The sequence below is a fragment of the Eschrichtius robustus genome, chromosome 4, assembly GCF_028021215.1.
Source record: "Eschrichtius robustus isolate mEscRob2 chromosome 4, mEscRob2.pri, whole genome shotgun sequence".
NCBI lineage: Eukaryota > Metazoa > Chordata > Mammalia > Artiodactyla > Eschrichtiidae > Eschrichtius > Eschrichtius robustus.
The window spans coordinates 99,727,295-99,746,691 of record NC_090827.1 but is presented as its reverse complement, the minus strand read 5'-3'; the positions used below and the strand labels follow the sequence as shown (position 1 = coordinate 99,746,691).

General features: G+C 37.0%; 1 protein-coding gene across 5 annotated transcripts in view; it reads left to right on the top strand.

Annotated features, from left to right (window-relative positions):
- RBPJ (recombination signal binding protein for immunoglobulin kappa J region) overlaps positions 1–19,397 on the top strand; it is a 118,746-nt gene that overhangs the window by 42,752 nt on the left and 56,597 nt on the right. For 2 of the 5 annotated variants that reach the window (XM_068543130.1, XM_068543129.1), the window contains exon 2: positions 233–415. The exons of the other annotated variants lie outside the window; for them this stretch is intronic. In XM_068543130.1, coding sequence (XP_068399231.1) covers positions 399–415 — 17 coding nt within the window. In that variant the 5' untranslated portion in view covers positions 233–398. The remainder of the gene's footprint in view (positions 1–232; positions 416–19,397) is intronic. 5 annotated transcript variants of the gene reach the window in all.

The window sequence follows — 19,397 nt, the reverse complement described above, 5'->3', positions numbered from 1 at the left end:
AAGAGATTTGTGGGCTTTGGATAGATCTCTATAAAGCAAGGGCTGTCACTCTGACCACTAAGCATGTACTCCTCCTCATTCACATGAGGGTCATATTAAAAATGACAGTGTTACGTGGTAGTAGCAGTAGCTGCTTTGTTTTTCTTAGCTGTGGCAGCAGTTAACACAGTGCACTCACTAGTGGCTTAACATACCAACACTTAAGTCCTTATTTTTTGTTTTTGTTTTTAAGTCATTGAAATTATGAAACTATCATTCAAATGGAAGCATTATAGTTCTTCGGAACCATTATGATCTCAAAAGGAAAGGAGAATGATACAGATACACTGGCTGAGGTGTTTTGAGGTGCATCGAAGTGTTCCAGCCTGTGGCTTACCTTAACATGTTCTTGAAGTACCATGGCGTGGATTAAAAGGTACGCTTTAGAAATCTTCCAGTGGCCCCAAGGTCATGCGTAGAGTGAACACTCATGGTTCTATATTTAATTATTGCATATTTTAAGATATTTTAATATTTAGGTTGCAGATGTGGTTATGGATTTATGGCAAAAGTATTTTGTGTTGTAAAAAAAACATGTATCATAAGCTTGTTGAGTGATTTTTTTTCCCCCCCTTTTTGAGATATGGTTATAGGAGGCACTAGGGTAGATATTTTTGCTAGATTTTAATAGTAATGGGTTATAGTTTCTTTCACGAAATAGTTTAGGGATTATTCATATGTTAGTCTGTAATTATCTTTCTGGTTTACATCATAGACTAGTTTCTCTGTAGTGCTGTCATTTCATGGTAGCCTGAACAGGAAATAATTGGGTACAGTTCTTCAGTTTGAGTATTAATTTGACCAAACGAAATAATTTTTACTTGGACCATTTATAGTTTGTGCTTGTTTTTGTCTTTTACAAAGAATTTTTACTGAGAGGAAAATGAGTGATTCTTTACTAATACTGTGATTGTTGTCTCTTCACCACCATATGTATACAGTTAATCTTTCATGTGTTTGTGGTATGTAGTCCCACTGTTACTTGTGGTTGCTAGTAGTGGTAATTCTAGGCTTCATATTACCCACTTAACCATCAAAAATCTTTAAGGTTTTTATGTTCATAACATTTTATTTGAGTGATGTAGTCAAAACCATTTCTTAATTATTGGAAACCTTGGAAACCTCCTAATTTTGTACTGTTTGCTTGCTACTGAATGTTTTCTTGGGGTAGTGGAAGTGAATCAACCACTAGAATGTTGAGTTCATAATGTTACATCGGGTTCAAAATTCTTTATCTTTTAGGTAATGAAGGAAAATATGTTGGGAAGATAGATGTTTAAATCATGGATATATAAATGTAATAGAAATACGTTGGTGCGGCCTGTAATTTTTATCATTTAGTCTACCTTATGTTAAGATCCTTTTGATGTGTCAGCAGTTAAATTATTAATGGAATTTAGTTATTAAACCTAAGACAAAACTGCTTTTTATTAAATTCTGGTCTATAATGACAGTGAATCAAGTTTCGAGGTGAAGTCAGCTGCCTATTAACCAAGGTCAACCAGGTATTTTATGTCCAATATAACAGTGTCTACTCTCCAAAAAGATCTTTTCTTTGCTTGGAGATGGTATTTGATACATTGTTTACAAAACATATTTCTCCATAATATTTGCCACTTCAACTTAAAAAAAAAAATCTCTTTTTAGAGTAGTACTTGGGCATCTGTTTGTTTTGTTTTAATGCCACAGAGGATTCTTGATGCACAGCCAGATTTGGGAACTCCTTTCTCTTTGGAAGAGTTTATAACTTAGTGGTTAAGAGCTTAGATTCTGTGGCCAACTGATCTGTGTTTCAAATCTGGCACTACTTTTTTTGTTTTGACAGGTTGAAAGAATGATCTGGAAAAAAAATAAACTTGTGTATTAAAAATATAATACCATAATTACATAATTATATATTGCATTATATATGTGTGTGTATGTGTATGTATATATATACACACACATATATGTAAATAAATTCCATACACATTTAGTGTAGGACTGAGCATGCAAGAAGCCAGTGTTAGATTAACAGTGATGATGATGATTTATTTTTTATTTTTTATTTTAAATTTATTTTATTTTATTTATTTTTGGCTGCGTTAGGTCTTTGTTGCTGCCCGCGGGCTTTCTCTAGTTGCGGCGAGTGACACTTCGTTGTGGTGTGTGGGCTTCTCATTGCGGTGGCTTCTCGTTGCAGAGCACAGGCTCTAGGCGCGTGGGCTTCAGTAGTTGTGGCTCGCGGGCTCTAGAGCACAGGCTCAGTAGTTGTGGCGCACGGGCTTAGTTGCTCCGCAGCATGTGGGATCTTCCCGGACCAGGGCTCGAACCCATGTCCCTTGCATTGGCAGGTGGATTCCCAACCACCGCGCCACCAGGGAAGCCCGATGATTAAATGCCAGATCAGGAACCTCTTTTTTGTGGGGTGAGATGCTATTACATTATTTCTTTTCCTGAATCTTATACTTTCTTCTATGATCTTCCTAGAGTTAAATAAACAATCACTCTAATGTTTTCAATTCTTTGAGCTTTTTCTCATCAGTGAAAGAAGGTGGCCACTAGAGACTGGTAATTTATCTCTGGTTCTCTTATCCTGCTAGGTCGATTTGTGTGTCCTCTAAAGCTGTGTTTTTCAAATTGCAGGTTTCAACCCATTCATTAGTGGGTCAAGAACACGATTTAGTTGGTTAAGAACTCGATTTAGTGGGGGTTACGATCAGCCTTAAGACATGTATTGTAATAGAAAATAAAATCAGTGCAGTGAATGTAGAAAAGAGCATTTTTAAAAAAAACGTGTTTCATTTTTTTAAAAAAGCTGAAATAAACAAGATACATGCACATTTATGTGTATGTTGCTTGGATTGTTTTGCTTCCACTAAGTGTATGCCTCCCATAGTCACAGATGTCCCTGAGATGTGGTATTAGGTTTATATTGTTTTTCCTTGCTGAGAAAAAGTGACCAGGATAGGTTCCAGTCGGTGGCTTCTAATGGTATGACATACTCTCTATATCATCTTCAAGGATCTCCCTACCATGCTTTGCATTTGAAGTGAAGTTTATTTCAGGAGAATATCTAAGGAGCAAGGAGAAAAGGGGAACATAATAGCAGAAGCTGTTGAGTGGCATTAACTAAGGATATTTTATCAAGTAGAGTAATCTAATAAACTGCCCCTTGGCATACATTCTGTTAATGTGTTAATCAACTCATAGATCAGTGGTTTTCAAACTGCCAGTGGTAGCCCATTCTGGAGTCAGTTTAATAAGTTTCTGCCCTCCCCTAATCCCCCCCCCATCCTGCAAATTATATGAAGCAGAAAAGAACAGAATAGGAAATGTCATGAATGGATCATATGATATAGTTCTGTAAAACTCTTGTTTTGAGGGTATGTATGTGTACTGTATTGCAGACCTAAGTTCTGGTAATGATCAACTGGGAAACTGTATGGCACTCAGCCTTATAAATCTATATTGCCAAACTGACCTCAGCCAGAGAAGAGTTCAGATACCTTAAACAGGATTGTGAGCTCAGTAGTTTTCTCTCTGACAGTAGGAAACAGTTAGCTATGAAACCTTGTTTTTGTTTTTTGTTGTGTTATTTGGGGCGTGTGTGTGTATGTGTTTTCTTGCCCTCGTAAATATTTAAAGGCTCATAGGTAAGAAATTTATAATATTTCCTAGTTGTGAAGGAATTTACTTTCTTTGCATTGATGAAAATGACCCATGCAATTAAAAAAGTACAAAAAAACTGATGATACATACTAAAATCCACCCACTTCATTTTCCCATTCCTTATATCTTAGGACTTTTTCATATACCAGGTGCTTCTTTACTTCAGAAGGTAAATATAAAAGTTTAATGTTGCAAAAAAAAATTAACCTTAAATTAGGTATGTCACAAATATTTAAGGTAGCCGAATGTTAGAACTTCTGTTTTTGTGAAGATTTTGATGATATTTAAAATTTTATTTTTCTTGGATTAGTGCCTCTGCCTATTCCAGTGTCCTTATAACAGCAGAGATTTGCTTTACAGATATATTGAAGATGATCACAGAGTTTCTGGTGAATATTTTTAAAAAAATAAAGCTTCAGAGTAGGACAGTATCAGCATATTCATGTTTAAGATTGTGTTTGAAATACAGTTTCCTCCTTCCTAGAAAACAATACGAGAATGAAGATTTCTGGTAAATTGTTTCACAACAATGCAATTTGTACATTAGTTTTCTACACTTGGGAGTTGAACAATGGGTAAAATCTTTGCCAAAATAAGAGGCCAAAAGATAATAAGTACAATTCACGTTTCTCTGCAAGTTCTTGGAAATTGAGTCAAAAACATATATAGTTCCTGCTCTGAATTGGGTATGATGTATTAAACCTAGAAATTATCTTTTGGAATTACAGAAGGTAGGTAAAGAAATCCCACCTCCCTCCCGCCCCGTGGGTTAACTGCCTTCATGATGGTGGCTTGTCTTTGCATCAGTGCGTAAAGACATACTGTTGCTAGTGATGCGGGCAGGGAACAAGAGCCTGTGGATTCAGAGAACGGTAGAGTTGAATCCCTTTTTTCTATTACTGTTTCCCCAAGTGCCCCCCCCTCCACCCCAACCTGGTCTTCTCCCAGACTGTCCAACCTTTTCTCCTCTTATCAGTAGCACTGCTTAGCTTTTCATCATTATTTCAGTTATATTTACTTCCAGCGTCATCACTTTCTGCCTCATGCTGCTTATCCTGTTGAGTGCAAGGTTTCGTGTTGTCATCTTGTGGCATTTGTTTGTGCACAACTGTGTTCCTTTTACTTTGGTTATCATAACACACTAGAGCAGCTTGTCATCTTTTTCTTTCAAAGATTTTTCCTCCTAAAGCGTAGTTTATTTTTTTATTTTAAAAAATATTTATTGATTTATTTGGCTGTGCCGGGTCTTAGTTGTGGCAGGCGGGATCTTAGTTGTTGCTAGTGGGATCTTTTGTTAGTTTCAGCATGCGGGATCTTTAGTTGCGGCATATGGGATCTAGTTCCCTGACCAGGGATTGAACCTGGGCCCCCTGCACTGGGAGCACGGAGTCTTAGCCACTGGACCACCAGGGAAGTTCCTGAAGTCTAGTATAGGAAGAAACTAAACTACCTTCTAGTTTAGTTGACCAAGAACTGAGAGTACTGACCGGAGGCAGCACCCCAACCGCACGTCTACAATTAGAAGAAAGAGCATGTTATAAATTACTGGGTCAGCTGTTAGATATGGCTCCAGTATACTTTTGGTTACTGAAAACAAGTCAAAAACACCCTCTAAGAATGAAGATTAGATTATTTGAGAGTATTTTAAAAGATGTTTTAGATTCTGAAGATAACAAAATTTAAAAAATCTTTTACGTATATGGTAGTATTGTTAGAATTAGGCACTTTCTCAAACTAATTTGTATTTCATTACTTTGAAAAATAATACTGTTTTGCATTTTTATGGGATCTGGGATATCTATTAAGAGTGCTTTAGAACCCATCTCCAGTATGAACCTAATTGAAAAGTGGTATATGCTGTGTCAGTAATTGTCATGAAAATCAGGGAATCTCTTTCTTTTGAAAAATACAGTGAAGTCAGTTGATCTTGTACTATTGAATTGTTAGGGACTTATGAGGAGTGTAGGTAGTTGAGCAGGAAAATGTGCATGCATTCTTTCTTTGAAATGCCAAACTTGTCACTTCAATGAGAAGTACAGCTTTCATTATGGAGACCATATCTTCTGTAGCCAGGTTCCTGCACCTCAGAATGAGTGAGCTCTGTGAGGCTCTGATAGCTGATGAAGAGGGAACGGCAATTAAAATCATGCATCTTTAACAGACCTCCACAAGTTTTTGGGTGTTGCTTTAACAATTATCAGATCAACATACAGTCTTGAAAGATAATGACTGAAAATGTGCTAGTTTAGCAGACAGTGGTCAGGAAGGGCAACTGCCTCCTTCCCCCTGCCCCTTAATTATTTGTTATAAGGAATCCTGGGGCTTCCTGGGGTGGGGAGATAGGACAGAAAACACTTTCAAAGCATTTACTTTGATTGAGTGCTTTTGTGTTTTATCACAGCAATGGGTGTGGGTGAAGGTGATTAATAATGTACATACAAGTGCTGGTGATAGCAGCTAGATTAATTGTGTGCATGAAATTTAACTTTATTAGAATTCCTTTATTGTTGAAATTCCTGTGGAAAAAGTACTCTGTGAGAAATTCTAGCCTAGGGGCAGGGATAGGGCAGAGGCAGGTAACATAAATATATAAAACAGGTGTGACTTGGAACAGGTAGAATCCACTGAAAGCATTCACTTTTGAAATAAAAGCTGTAGCTTCCTCTGCAGGGAGCCAGTTTCCAATCCTACCCCTCCCCAACCCCCACCCCTCTACATTATACAGATTTTTATTTTGTTGACTCCTGTATCCCCAGCCCCAGGACAGTGACTAGTCATAGCAGGTACTCAGTAAATATTTCTCCAGTTGTGGCAAGTGGGGGCTACTCTTCGTTGTGGTGCGTGGGCTTCTCATTGCGGTGGCTTCTCTTGTTGCAGAGCATAGGCTCTAGGTGCGCGGGCTCAGTAGTTGTGGCACGCGGGCCCAGCAGTTGTGGCTCACGGGCTCTAGAGCGCAGGCTCAGTAGTTGTGGTGCACGGGCTTAGTTGCTCCACAGCATGTGGGATCTTCCCGGACCAGGGTTCGAACCCGTGTCCCCTGCATTGGCAGGCGGATTCTTAACCACTGTGCCACCAGGGAAGTCCCTAGATTTTTAAGACATGCATCTGTCCTGTCATGGCAGAACATGCCATTGTTTTATTAACTAACCTCTTAATTTACAAATAGAATGAGTGGATATGTAAGGAGGTAGTCTTAGCTTTTTAAAAATTTTTATTTATTTATTATTTTATTTTAAAAAATTTTATTTATATATTTTTGGCTGCGTTGGGTCTTCTTTGCTGCGCGGGCTTTCTCTAGCTGTGGTGACGGGGGCTTCTTTTGTTGCGGAGCATGGGCTTTAGGTGCGTGGGCTTCAGTAGTTGTGGCTCGTGAGCTCTAGAGCACAGGTTCCGTAGTTGTGGTGCACGGTCTTAGTTGCTCCGTGGCATGTGGGATCTTTCTGGACCAGGGATCGAACCCGTGTCCCCTGCATTGGCAGGTGGACTCTTAACCACTGTGCCACCAGGGAAGTCCCTAGTCTTACCTTAATTGTACAGTTTTGTTGTCAGTTACCTCTTTTGTGAGTTGGGGTTTGTAAGTCTAAAGGCTGAGAAAACCTGAGTGCATAATAGCTAACATTTAGTGGGTATTGCACTTACAAAATGCCCCTTTTCAAGTGTTTTACAGGTATTAACTCGATCTTCACACAGCTCTCCAAGTTGTTACAATTAACTTTCCTATTTTACAGACGTGGAGACTGAAGAAACTCTAGAATAACTATGAAAGGGCTGGAGTGTTTTCTTTGTTAGAAAGTCCTGAACTTTGGGGGAGTAAAACTTGGAAATAGTTTACACAGTAATTCAACATATTTTTCTCACAGTGGTAGATATCCAAGTGTGAGATTTTTTTATAGGGAAAGACGTTTGTGATCTGTGCTCATATCCCACAGAAGAAAAGCTTTGTATTTGAACGAAAACATTTCCATATTTGGTATTGACCAGATTTGGTTTGTTAGGAGGTGGACCGTTGCCCTTTTATGGCCACTAGACACTCCATTGCTCTCTTTGTCTCTTCAACTTGGTGGCCTCTGACACTTCCTCAAGCAATCTTTTTTTCCTCTTCCATCTTTTTTGCTGCTCTCTTACACTGCAGTGTTCTCTCTTCTTTCTTCTTTCCTACCTCTCAGCCCTCTCTCTCCCTCATTTACATGCAACCTAAATGAATAAGAACATTAGCTCTACATTCTTACTGTTTAGAGTAATATGTGAATGTGCTTTTTTTTTTAAACATCTTTATTGGAGTACAGTTGCTTTACAATGATGTGTTAGTTTCTGCTGTATAACGAAATGAATCAGCTGTACATATACATATATCCCCATATCTCCTCCCTTTTGCATCTCCCTCCCACACTCCTTATCCCACCCCTCTAGGTGGACACAGAGCACCGAGCTAATCTCCCTGTGCTATGCGGCTGCTTCCCACTAGCTGTTTATTTTACATTTGGTAATGTATATATGTCCATGCTACTCTCTCACTTCATCTTAGCTTACCCTTCCCCCTCCCTGTGTCCTCAAGTCCAGTGAATGTGCTTTTGAGTCCGAGAACCTGGCAAGCCAAGTGAGAAATGAGGATGCTATGAAAACAGCATAGAATGTAGGTCCTAGGAAGTTGTCCAAAAGTGAAGAGGGCCGACTCAGGACAAAATAATATTCCTCTTTCAGAATAAACAGTCGTTGAGTATAATGGCCAGACAAGTAGGATTAATTTCTTGAGAGGAATACTGGAAACAAACCAAGGCATTGATGGATATCCAGGAAAACAGTCAGCAATTAGAATGACCCCCCTTTGACTTTGATTTTCATTCCAGAGTTCAAATTTATTCTTAGAATTAAGGATTTAACTTCAGTCTTAAACTATCCTTCATACCTAAGAGCTACTACCATTTTAAAAGCCCAGGAAGTTAATTTGTTAATGGCATCATTATTATTGTCTTACACATAATGGATCTTATATTAGTACTTGCTTATTGTTATTGTAGTAAAAAATTGCCTGCGTGAAATTGCTGAAGACTTACACCTGGTGTATGCAAGTTTTCCTAGCAATTAGTTTTAGACTCAACAAAATTACATGAAAAAAACATAAACTTCTAAGGACCTCTTTTCAGCTGTATTGTTTGTAGCCCCATTTAGATCTTGATACCACTTCCTAATAGAATCTGTCAACAACATGGATTATCACTTTTTTGAAGTGTCAGCATGCCACATTAAACTACATTGCTGTTGTAGAGCGAGTAACTGTAATTACCTATAGCATGGTATCTTTGCAGGGCATTCTCTATGGGAAAAGTAGACAGTTTCATTAGGGTGAGGAAATTAATCATCATTTTAGCTCTTTGGACTTGGTAAAATAGTTAATTCCTTTTTCTCCTCATTATAAAATTTGTGAAGTTAGTATGAACTCGTTTGGTGGACCATTTATAATTTTCTCCTCCACTGTAGAAAATAACTTTTTAGACATTTCAGATCAGTTTGTTCATAATCATTTGTTAATGCAAAATAGTTGGTCTAAATAATATTATAGTTTAAGAGCTACGATTTCTTGACAGTTCTTTGTTTTGTTATCCTTTTTTTAACAGATGACTTGCTATTGTTATGGTTCATTCATTTAGTGAGCACACATTGTGTACAGAATTGCATTTGAAAACTTAATATTTTATGCAGTTGAGTCAACTTTAATTATGAACAGTACATGCTTATAGCGTTGGGCATATTTCTCTAATGTACACTTCTGCCATTAAAAAAAAAATTTGTCCAGCATAAAAGTTACGGCCTAAAAAATCCCCTGTGCATCTTCAGTTTATTATGGAAACAGGTTGGCATTGTCTTCATTACTGGGATACTTACAATTCTTTAAAGGCTCTAGATTTGACTAATTCCTAGAGCTGTTAACACAGTCAGATTTTCCTGGTTTATTTAAATGTGGCATCGTTCTGTATTCTCTAGTTGGATTACTACAGCGTTTCATCCTTGAGAATCAGCAGTTTTGGTTTGCTGAGAAATAGTTTACAGGTTAAGAAGTGATTTTTCTGAAACATTTAAATAAATTTTCATATGATACGTGGTTTGTTTAATGGAAAAAAGCAAATAGAAATTAATTTATAAGTGAATTGGGGAAAAAACAATTATTTTGCGAAGGCAAAGAAAAGTGGTTTAAAGACTAGACTATGGCTTCCTTATATATTTATATGTAGTCTTCAACCTTAGTATGATCAGTGTGTAATCAGAAACAGGGGAAAGTCCTACCTTGTGACTTTTTGAGCTTCAGTTTTCCCTTCTAAGTTTGAAATAATGCCTATCAGAATTGTTAATGAGAGTTAAATGAGAGCATATATAAGCAGATATATTCTGTTTGTTTTTATGTGCTTGTCTGTTTTACTGCATGAGGCCCGTTTAGGATCCTATGGATATAAAAGTTGTAATAAGAGCTTCATCTAACCTTATGGAATCAGGGAGTGCGATATAGAAGATAATTTGGGAATGCAGCTGATAGCACTTGTCAATGAATTGCTTGTGATGGAAGGCAAGAATGAGGGGAAGAGGTCAATAATACTAGTACTGTAGAGAAGAGAGACCACCATGTCTTTAGGGAACATGCATGTGTAGAAGTTGGTAAGAAAGGAATGTTAAGAATTAGCTGCTGCAATGGAGCAGCTCATCTTTAAAGAAAAACTGTGCCCTCCTATTTTCTAGTTAGACAACGCATGTTAGGGCAGTTGACTAGCCAGTTAACTAGTAAATTTGTAACACAACAGCTTTGCAGTTTGCATAATTTGAATTCATAGCACAGCAAAATAACCAAGTAAATATATACCATGAATGTCCCAAACTGTGACAGTTAAGTCTACACCTGCTAAGAGTATAGACTTGTTTTCCTCATTGCTGCTATCAAATCCCAAGGCTTTTGCCTCCTGTTCTAGTGTTTTACTCCTATAATTTACTCATGGTCTATACTTTCAGTCACTTTATGGTGATTCTCAATTCAGAATCTTTCTTTTGCCTGTGCCGAGCCAAGGCTCCTCAGATGGTTGTTGAAGTATTAGGCTGCCTGTTGTACCACCCAAGGCAAAGCAGTATGCTGTCAGATTTTGTACCATCAACCTCCGTGCCCGTGTTGTGTATTCCCCTTGCAGAGCCCCATGGCCTCCTTGTGAGGCTTGCGTGAGCAGATGCTAGCTGCTGGGCCTGTCTTTTTGGTCCTAGCAGTGTATGAAAGCACGACAGGTTAATGGCTCAGATAAGGTTTGGCAGAAAAGCCATTCTTTAAGCTTTGAATTGTGGTTAAGACCACTTCTTCAGAGTGGTTTTTGGCTTTACCACAAATGTAGGTTTGATCGTTATAACATGACGTGATAAAAGAAAGTTAAGTTACGGTTCAAAAGAAATGTATTGTTTTGGGTATAAACACTCAAGCAGAAAGGCATTTCCTTATTCATGCAGTGGTGTTATAAAAAACGTTCTGGAAATCTTTTCTTCCCTATTCTGAATATACGAATTTTGACCATTTTATTATTTTTGTTTATTGAATAGTCTCCCTTCACTGTCCTATTTTGCATGTTTTAAAATGATAATTGCCATCTTTTATTTTTTTCCCTTAGGGACAGGCTTCTTTGAAAAGGTTTAACTCCTTGTAAACCTGAATCGTAGCCTTTCCTTTATGAATTAGACCTTATTTTGGCTACACATCCATAAATGTTCTGGTCTGTGTTATTTAAAAGGGAAATAAAAGGCAGATGCACTGCAGAATTCAAATGCTTTAGAATACCAAACTGTATCCTAGAGGTTTGGCTGTTTAAGAAATTGGCCAAAAAATGGTTTGATAGAGGTTGGGCTGGTACCGTCTTTATAATTTTTAGAAAATTGAAGATGTCTATGTATTCTTGGTCCTTTTCAACTCAGAAAAAAATGTACTTTGCGAAATTATGATTAATAGTGTAGACACTATCACATGAACAATATAACATACTGTCTGTGCAGCGAATATGAAAGAGTAATCATCAAAAATTTGACATACAGATATGTGTGAACATGTGTGTCTGTTTATGCAATAGCTAAGGTATGGCTCCCAAAGCAGATGTCTTTAGATTTCCTGAATTTTATGCATTTATAGCTTTAGAAAAGATTTTTTCACTTTCTAGTAATCAAAGAAAAAATTATCCTTTACACTTATAAAATGTAGTCAGTAGCGGAAGTATTGGGAGCGTAATGAAAGAAGGTTTCGTTTCAGGTTTTTTGTTGACCCCTCACTGAAGCAAAACAGGTCTATACTATAGCATAGAAACTTTTAGGGTCAGTTAGTACATTTTACAATCTTTTCATAATTTTTATATTCATACCTCTTCATATGTTAGTATCCAGAATTGAACTGTAATTAAATTCTATCTTACTGCAGAGTATATGGAAAATCATGGACATTATACTCTAGTTACATTTTTGTTTGAATTTTATTTTATTTTTTTATACAGTAGGTTCTTATTAGTCATCCATTTTATACACATCAGTGTATACATGTCAATCCCAATCCCCCAGTTCATCACACCCCCCCCCCAACCCCCCACTGCTTTCCCCCCTCGGTGTCCATACATTTGTTCTTTACATCTGTGTTTCTATTTCTGCCCTGCAAACTGGTTCATCTGTACCATTTTTCTAGCTTCCACATATATGCATTAATATACGATATTTGTTTTTCTTTTCCCGACTTACTTCACTCTGTATGACAGTCTCTAGATTCATCCAGGTCTCTACAAATGACCCAGTTTCGTTCCTTTTTATGGCTGAGTAATGTTCCATTGTATATATGTACCACATCTTCTTTATCCATTCGTCTGTCGATGGGCATTTAGGTTGCTTCCATGATCTGGCTATTGTAAATAGCGCTGCAGTGAACATTGGGGTGCATGTGTCTTTTGGTTTTTTTTGTTTGTTTTTTTTTGCATGTGTCTTTTTGAATTATGGTTTTCTCTGGGTATATGCCCAGTAGTGGGATTGCTGGGTCATATGGTAATTCTATTTTTAGTTTTTTAAGGAACTTCCATACTGTTCTCCATAGTGGCTATATCAATTTACATTTCCACCAACAGTGCAAGAGGGTTCCCTTTTCTCCACACCCTCTCCAGCATTTGTTGTTTGTAGATTTTCTGATGATGCCCATTCTAAATGGTGTGAGGTGATACCTCATTGTAGTTTTGATTTGCATTTCTCTAATAATTAGTGATGTTGAGCAGCTTTTCATGTGCTTCTTGGCCATCTGTATGTCCTCTTTGGAGAAATGTCTGTTTAGGTTTTCTGCCCATTTTTTGATTGGGTTGTTTGTTTTTTTAATATTGAGCTGCATGAGCTGTTTATATATTTTGGAGATTAACCCTTTGTCCGTTGATTCGTTTGCAAATATTTTCTCCCATTCTGAGGGTTGTCTTTTCATCTTGTTTGTAGTTTCCTTTGCTGTGCAAAAGCTTTTAAGTTTCATTAGGTCCCATTTGTTTATTTTTGTTTGTATTTCCATTACTCTAGGAGGTGGATCAAAGAAGATCTTGCTGTTACTTATGTCAAAGAGTGTTCTTCCTATGTTTTCCTCTAAGAGTTTTATAGTGTCTGGTCTTACATTTAGGTCTCTAATCCATTTTGAGTTTATTTTCGTGTACGGTGTTAGGGAGTGTTCTAATTTCATTCTTTCACATGTAGCTGTCCAGTTTTCCCAGCACCACTTATTGAAGAGACTGTCTTTTCTCCATTGTATATCCTTGCCTCCTTTGTCATAGATTAGTTGACCATAGGTGCGTGGGTTTATCTCTGGGCTTTCTATCCTGTTCCATTGATCTATATTTCTGTTTTTGTGGCAGTACCATACTGTCTTGATTACTGTAGCTTTGTAGTATAGTCTGATGTCAGGTAGTCTGATTCCTCCAGCTCCGTTTTTTTTCCCTCAAGACTGCTTTGGCTATTCGGGGTCTTTTGTGTCTCCATACAAATTTTAAGATTTTTTGTTCTAGTTCTGTAAAAAATGCCATTGGTAATTTGATAGGGATTGCATTGAATCTGTAGATTGCTTTTGGTAGTATAGTCATTTTCACAATATTGATTCTTCCAATCCAAGAACATGATATATCTCTCCAACTGTTGGTATCATCTTTAATTTCTTTCAACAGTATCTTATAGTTTTCTGCCTACAGGTCTTTTGCCTCCCTAGGTAGGTTTATTCCTAGGTATTTTATTCTTTTTGTTGCAGTGGTAAATGGGAGTGTTTCCTTAATTTCTCTTTCAGATTTTTCATCAGTAGTGTATAGGAATGCAAGAGATTTCTGTGCATTAATTTTGTATCCTGCAACTTTACCAAATTCATTGATTAGTTCTAGTAGTTTTCTGGTGGCATTTTTAGGATTCTGTATGTGTAGTATCATGTCATCTGCAAACAGTGACAGTTTTACTTCTCGTTTTCCAATTGTATTCCTTTTATTTCTTTTTCTTCTCTGATTGCCATGGCTAGGACTTCCAAAACTATGTTGAATAATAGTGATGAGAGTGGACATCCTTGTCTTGTTCCTGATCTTAGAGGAAATGCTTTCAGTTTTTCACCATTGAGAATGATGTTTGCTGTGGGTTTGTCGTATATGACCTTTATTATGTTGAGGTAGGTTCCCTCTATGCCCACTTTCTGGACAGTTTTTATCATAAATGGGTGTTGAATTTTGTCAAAAGCTTTTTCTGCATCTGTTGAGATGATCATATGGTTTTTCTTCTTCAATTTGTTAATATGGTGTATCACATTGATTGATTTGCGTATATTGAAGAATCCTTGCATCCCTGGGATAAATCCCACTTGATCATGGTGTATGATCCTTTTAATGTGTTGTTGGATTCTGTTTGCTAGTATTTTGTTGAGGATTTTTGCATCTATATTCATCAGTGATATTGGTCTGTGATTTTCTTTTTTTTGTAGTATCTTTGTCGGTTTTGGTATCAGGGTGATGGTGGCCTCATAGAATGAGTTTGGGAGTTTTCCTTCCTCTGCAATTGTTTGGAAGAGTTTGAGAAGGATGGGTGTTAGCTCTTCTCTAAATGTTGGATAGAATTCACCTGTGAAGCCATCTGGTCCTGGACTTTTGTTTGTTGGAAGATTTTTAATCACAGTTTCAATTTCATTACTTGTGATTGGTCTGTTCATATTTTCTGTTTCTTCCTGGTTCAGTCTTGGAAGGTTATACCTTTCTAAGAATTCATCCATTTCTTCCCGGTTGTCCATTTTATTGGCATATAGTTGTTTGTAGTAGTCTCTTATGATGCTTTGTATTTCTGCAGTGTCCGTTGTAACTTCTCCTTTTTCATTTCTAATTTTATTGATTTGAGTCCTCTCCCTCTTTTTCTTGATGAGTCTGGCTAATGGTTTATCAATTTTGTTTATCTTCTCAAAGAACCAGCTTTTAGTTTTATTGATCTTTGCTATTGTTTTCTTTGTTTCTATTTCATTTGTTTCTGCTCTGATCTTTATGATTTCTTTTCTTCTGCTAACTTTGGGTTTTGTTTGTTCTTCTTTTTCTAGTTCCTTTAAGTGTAACGTTAGATTGTTTATTTGAGATTTTTCTTGTTTCTTGAGGTAGGCTTGTATAGCTATAAACTTCCCTCTTAGAACTGCTTTTGCTGCATCCCATAGGTTTTGGATCGTCGTGTTTTCATTGTCATTTGTCTCCAGGTATTTTTTGATTTCCTCTTGGATTTCTTCAGTGATCTCTTGGTTATTTAGTAACGTATTGTTTAGCCTCCTTGTGTTGTGCTCTTTACATTTTTTTCCCTGTAATTGATTTCTAATCTCATAGCGTTGTGGTCAGAAAAGATGCTTGATATGATTTCAGTTTTCTTAAATTTACTGAGGCTTGATTTGTGACCCAAGACGTGATCTATCCTGGAGAATGTTCCGTGCACACTTGAGAAGAAAGTGTAATCTGCGGTTTTTGGATGGAATGGCCTATAAATATCAATTAAATCTATCTGGTCTGTTGTTGCATTTAAAGCTTGTGTTTCCTTATTAATTTTCTGTTTGGATGATCTGTCCATTGGTGTAAGTGAGGTGTTAAAGTCCCCCACTATTGTGTTACTGTCGATTCCCTGTTTTAGAGCTGTTAGCAGTTGCCTTATGTGTTGAGGTGCTCCTATGTTGGGTGCATATATATTTATAATTGTTATATCTTCTTCTTGGATTGATCCCTTGATCATTGTGTAGTGTCCTTCCTTGTCTCTTGTAACACTCTTTATTTTAAAGTCTATTTTATCTGATATGAGTATTGCTACTCCAGCTTTCTTTTGTTTTCTTTTTGCATGGAATATATTTTTCCATCCCCTCACTTTCAGTCTGAATGTGTCCCTAGGTCTGAAGTGTGTCTCTTGTAGACAGCATATATATGTGTCTTGTTTTTGTATCCATTCAGCAAGCCTGTGTCTTTTGGTTGGAGCATTTAATCCATTCACGTTTAATCAATGTGTATGTTCCTATTACCATTTTCTTAATTGTTCTGGGTTTGTTTTTATAGGTCCTTTTCTTCTCTTGTGTTTCCCACTTAGAGAAGTTCCTTTAGCATTTGTTGTAGAGCTGGTTTGGTGGTGCTGAATTCTCTTAGCTTTTGCTTGTCTGTAAAGCTTTTGATTTCTCCATCAAATCTGAATGAAATCTTTGCTGCGTAGAGTAATCTTGGTTGTAGGTTCTTCCCTTTCATCACTTTAGGTATATCATGCCACTCCCTTCTGGCTTGTAGATTTTCTGCTGAGAAATCAGCTGTTAACCTTACGGGAGTTCCCTTGTATTTTATTTGTCATTTTTCCCTTGCTGCTTTCAATAATTTTTCTTTGTCTTTAATTTTTGCCAATTTGATTACTGTGTGTCTCGGCGTGTTTCTCCTTGGGTTTATCCTGTATGGGACTCTCTGCACTTCCCATGTTAGGGAAGTTTTCAACTATCATCTCTTCAAATATTTTCTCGGGTCATTTCTCTCTCTCTCCTCCTTCTGGTACCCCTGTAATGTGAATGTTGTTGTGTTTAATGTTGTCCCAGAGGTCTCTTAGGCTGTCTTCATTTCTTTTCATTCTTTTTTCTTTATTCTGTTCTGCAGCAGTGAATTCCACCATTCTGCCTTCCAGGTCACTTATCCGTTCTTTTGCCTCAGTTATTCTGCTATTGATTCCTTGTAGTGTATTTTTCATTTCAGTTAGTGTGTTGTTCATCTCTGTTTGTTTGTTCTTTAATTCTTCTAGGTCTTTGTTAAACATTTCTTGCATCTTCTGGATCTTTGCCTCCATTCTTTTTCCGAGGTCCTGGATCATCTTCACTATCATTATTCTGAATTCTCTTTCTGGAAGGTTGCCTATCTCCACTTCATTTAGTTGTTTTTCTGGGGTTTTATCTTGTTCCTTCATCTGGTACATAGCCCTCTGCCTTTTCATCTTGTCTGCCTTTCTGTGAATGTGGTTTTTGTTCCACAGGCTGCAGGATTGTAGTTCTTCTTGCTTCTGCTGTCTGCCCTGTGGTGGATGAGGCTATCTCTCTAGTTACGTTTTAAACCAAGTTTAACATTGTGTCAATTTGGGCACGGTAGTTTCTAAGCTGATCTGTGTAATAAGGATAATAGCACCTACCTTAATAAGGTTGACGTGTGTGTGTGAAGTGAGATATGCATGCACAGTGCATAGCCTGATGCTGCTGTTGTAGTGTATTCTGTATGCATAGGGACCATGTTTCTTATTTGCTGTTGTACGTTCCAAGTGTCTACTACAGTGCCTAACATACAGTAGGCACTTTAATATGTGTTAAATGTTAATGAAAAAACAAAGGAGTGAGACTGTAGGAAAACAATTAATTATGCCACTTTCTCTGTCCTTCTCCTTCATCTTGGTTTTAGTTGAGGGAGGCATAGGAAGCCAGTTTAAAAATTAACAGTAGGAAGATTCTAATCCTAGTACACATTCAGCCTTTTTCTGTGACACTGAATAATTAGTGATTTTTTTTAAAAAAAAAAGCATAATCTGGAATAGATTTGCCCCAACAGAGGACCATAGTTGATCCTGATTTTTTGCCTACTAATTAGGAGAGGAGATTGTAAATTCTGATCTGCAGTTTGGATGGAGAGAAGAAGACCAATTTTGTCAGGACTTATACCCTTATACTAACCTTTCTTGATATGAAATACATACCTTCTGGAATGGTATAGCCAAGGACTAGAAATCACTGGCTTCTAAATTTTGATGTTAAAATAAAATCCGAAGACAATAGGAATAAAGTCTAGGAAAGAACTTTTTTTCAAAACCATTCATTCATTCAAGAAACTTAGATATTTATATATCTAGAAATGTATTTATCAATTAAAGTAATATACCTACAGAAAAGCAAAGCACACAAATCATAAATGTACAATAAAGTAAATTTTCAAAAAGTGAATATACATGGGTGACCATCACACAGATGAAGTTACAGAATATTACTAGCTCTTCAGGGACCCTTCTTATAGCTCCTCCTAGTGTCTGCACCTTCCTCTCAAAGGTAACCTGTATTCTTGTGAGCACAGTAGATTTAGTTTTGCTTTTTTTTTTTTTTTGAATTTCATATAAATAGAATCATACAATTTTTGTACCTTTTTGAGCCTGACTTCTTTTTCTAGTAATCAACATTATTGCATATGTAATGATAATTTGTTCACTTTCATTACTGAATAGCACTCTATTGTATGATTATTCTATAATTTATCTGATCCTTTGACAGTGGTCATTTGAGTTTCTGATTGGGGTTATTATGTCTGATGATGCTGTGGACATTGTTGTAGATGTCTTTTGGTACCCATGTATACACATTTATGGGGGTATAGCATTCTGACTACTTTTGAACATGTGCAGTAATAATCTCAAGTCAACAAGCATGTATTTTAAACTGTTGTCAATGGTTTATCAGTATCACTATATTCTCAGGTGTACTTTCATTAAGGAAAAGTCTTCGGCCTTCACGTACCACCTAATTGCATGACGTTGCTTCTGAGGCTATTCCATTCCACAGGCTGAATCAATTAATTTAGAGAGAGGTCCACTGGACCTAACTTTTACAGGGAAGTATTTTTTTCTACTCGTATTTTCCTTGTGATGGGAGCTAAGTAGTACAATTCTGGTCTCTCTCTACCAAGTTTAATCCTTTGATTCCTCAACAGTTACTTGGAAATTTTTATTTCTAGGGTGTTAGGAATCAATATAGAGCCCAGTTTTAAAATTGCAAAGTCTATTGGCTTAGTAGCTTTCTTTTTTAACTGAAAATCACCTATTTTTCCATAGGTTGTTAATTCCATGGGGGCAAGAACTTACTTTGTGAGGCCTCCTGAAATGTAACTTATTCATCTTCCTCATATCCTTCCCCACTAAAAATCTCTTTGGCCCTCTCTGCTATAGTCAAGCTCCCCTACCAGAAACCATTGATGGTCACTTCTTGGGGATCTGATCTCTCAGTGCCAAACACCTGTCCTGAACAGTGGTTAGCATATAGGTAACTGGACCCCTTCCTAGATAAATGAACTACACACTAAATGTTGCATACCTTTTCAAGAATAGGACCCAAGGAGAACAGGTGAAGACATCCTATTATGGATAGTTATAATCTATGGCTTTTTAAATTTCATTTTAGATTAGGGGATAAGGGGGGGAAAAGTCCC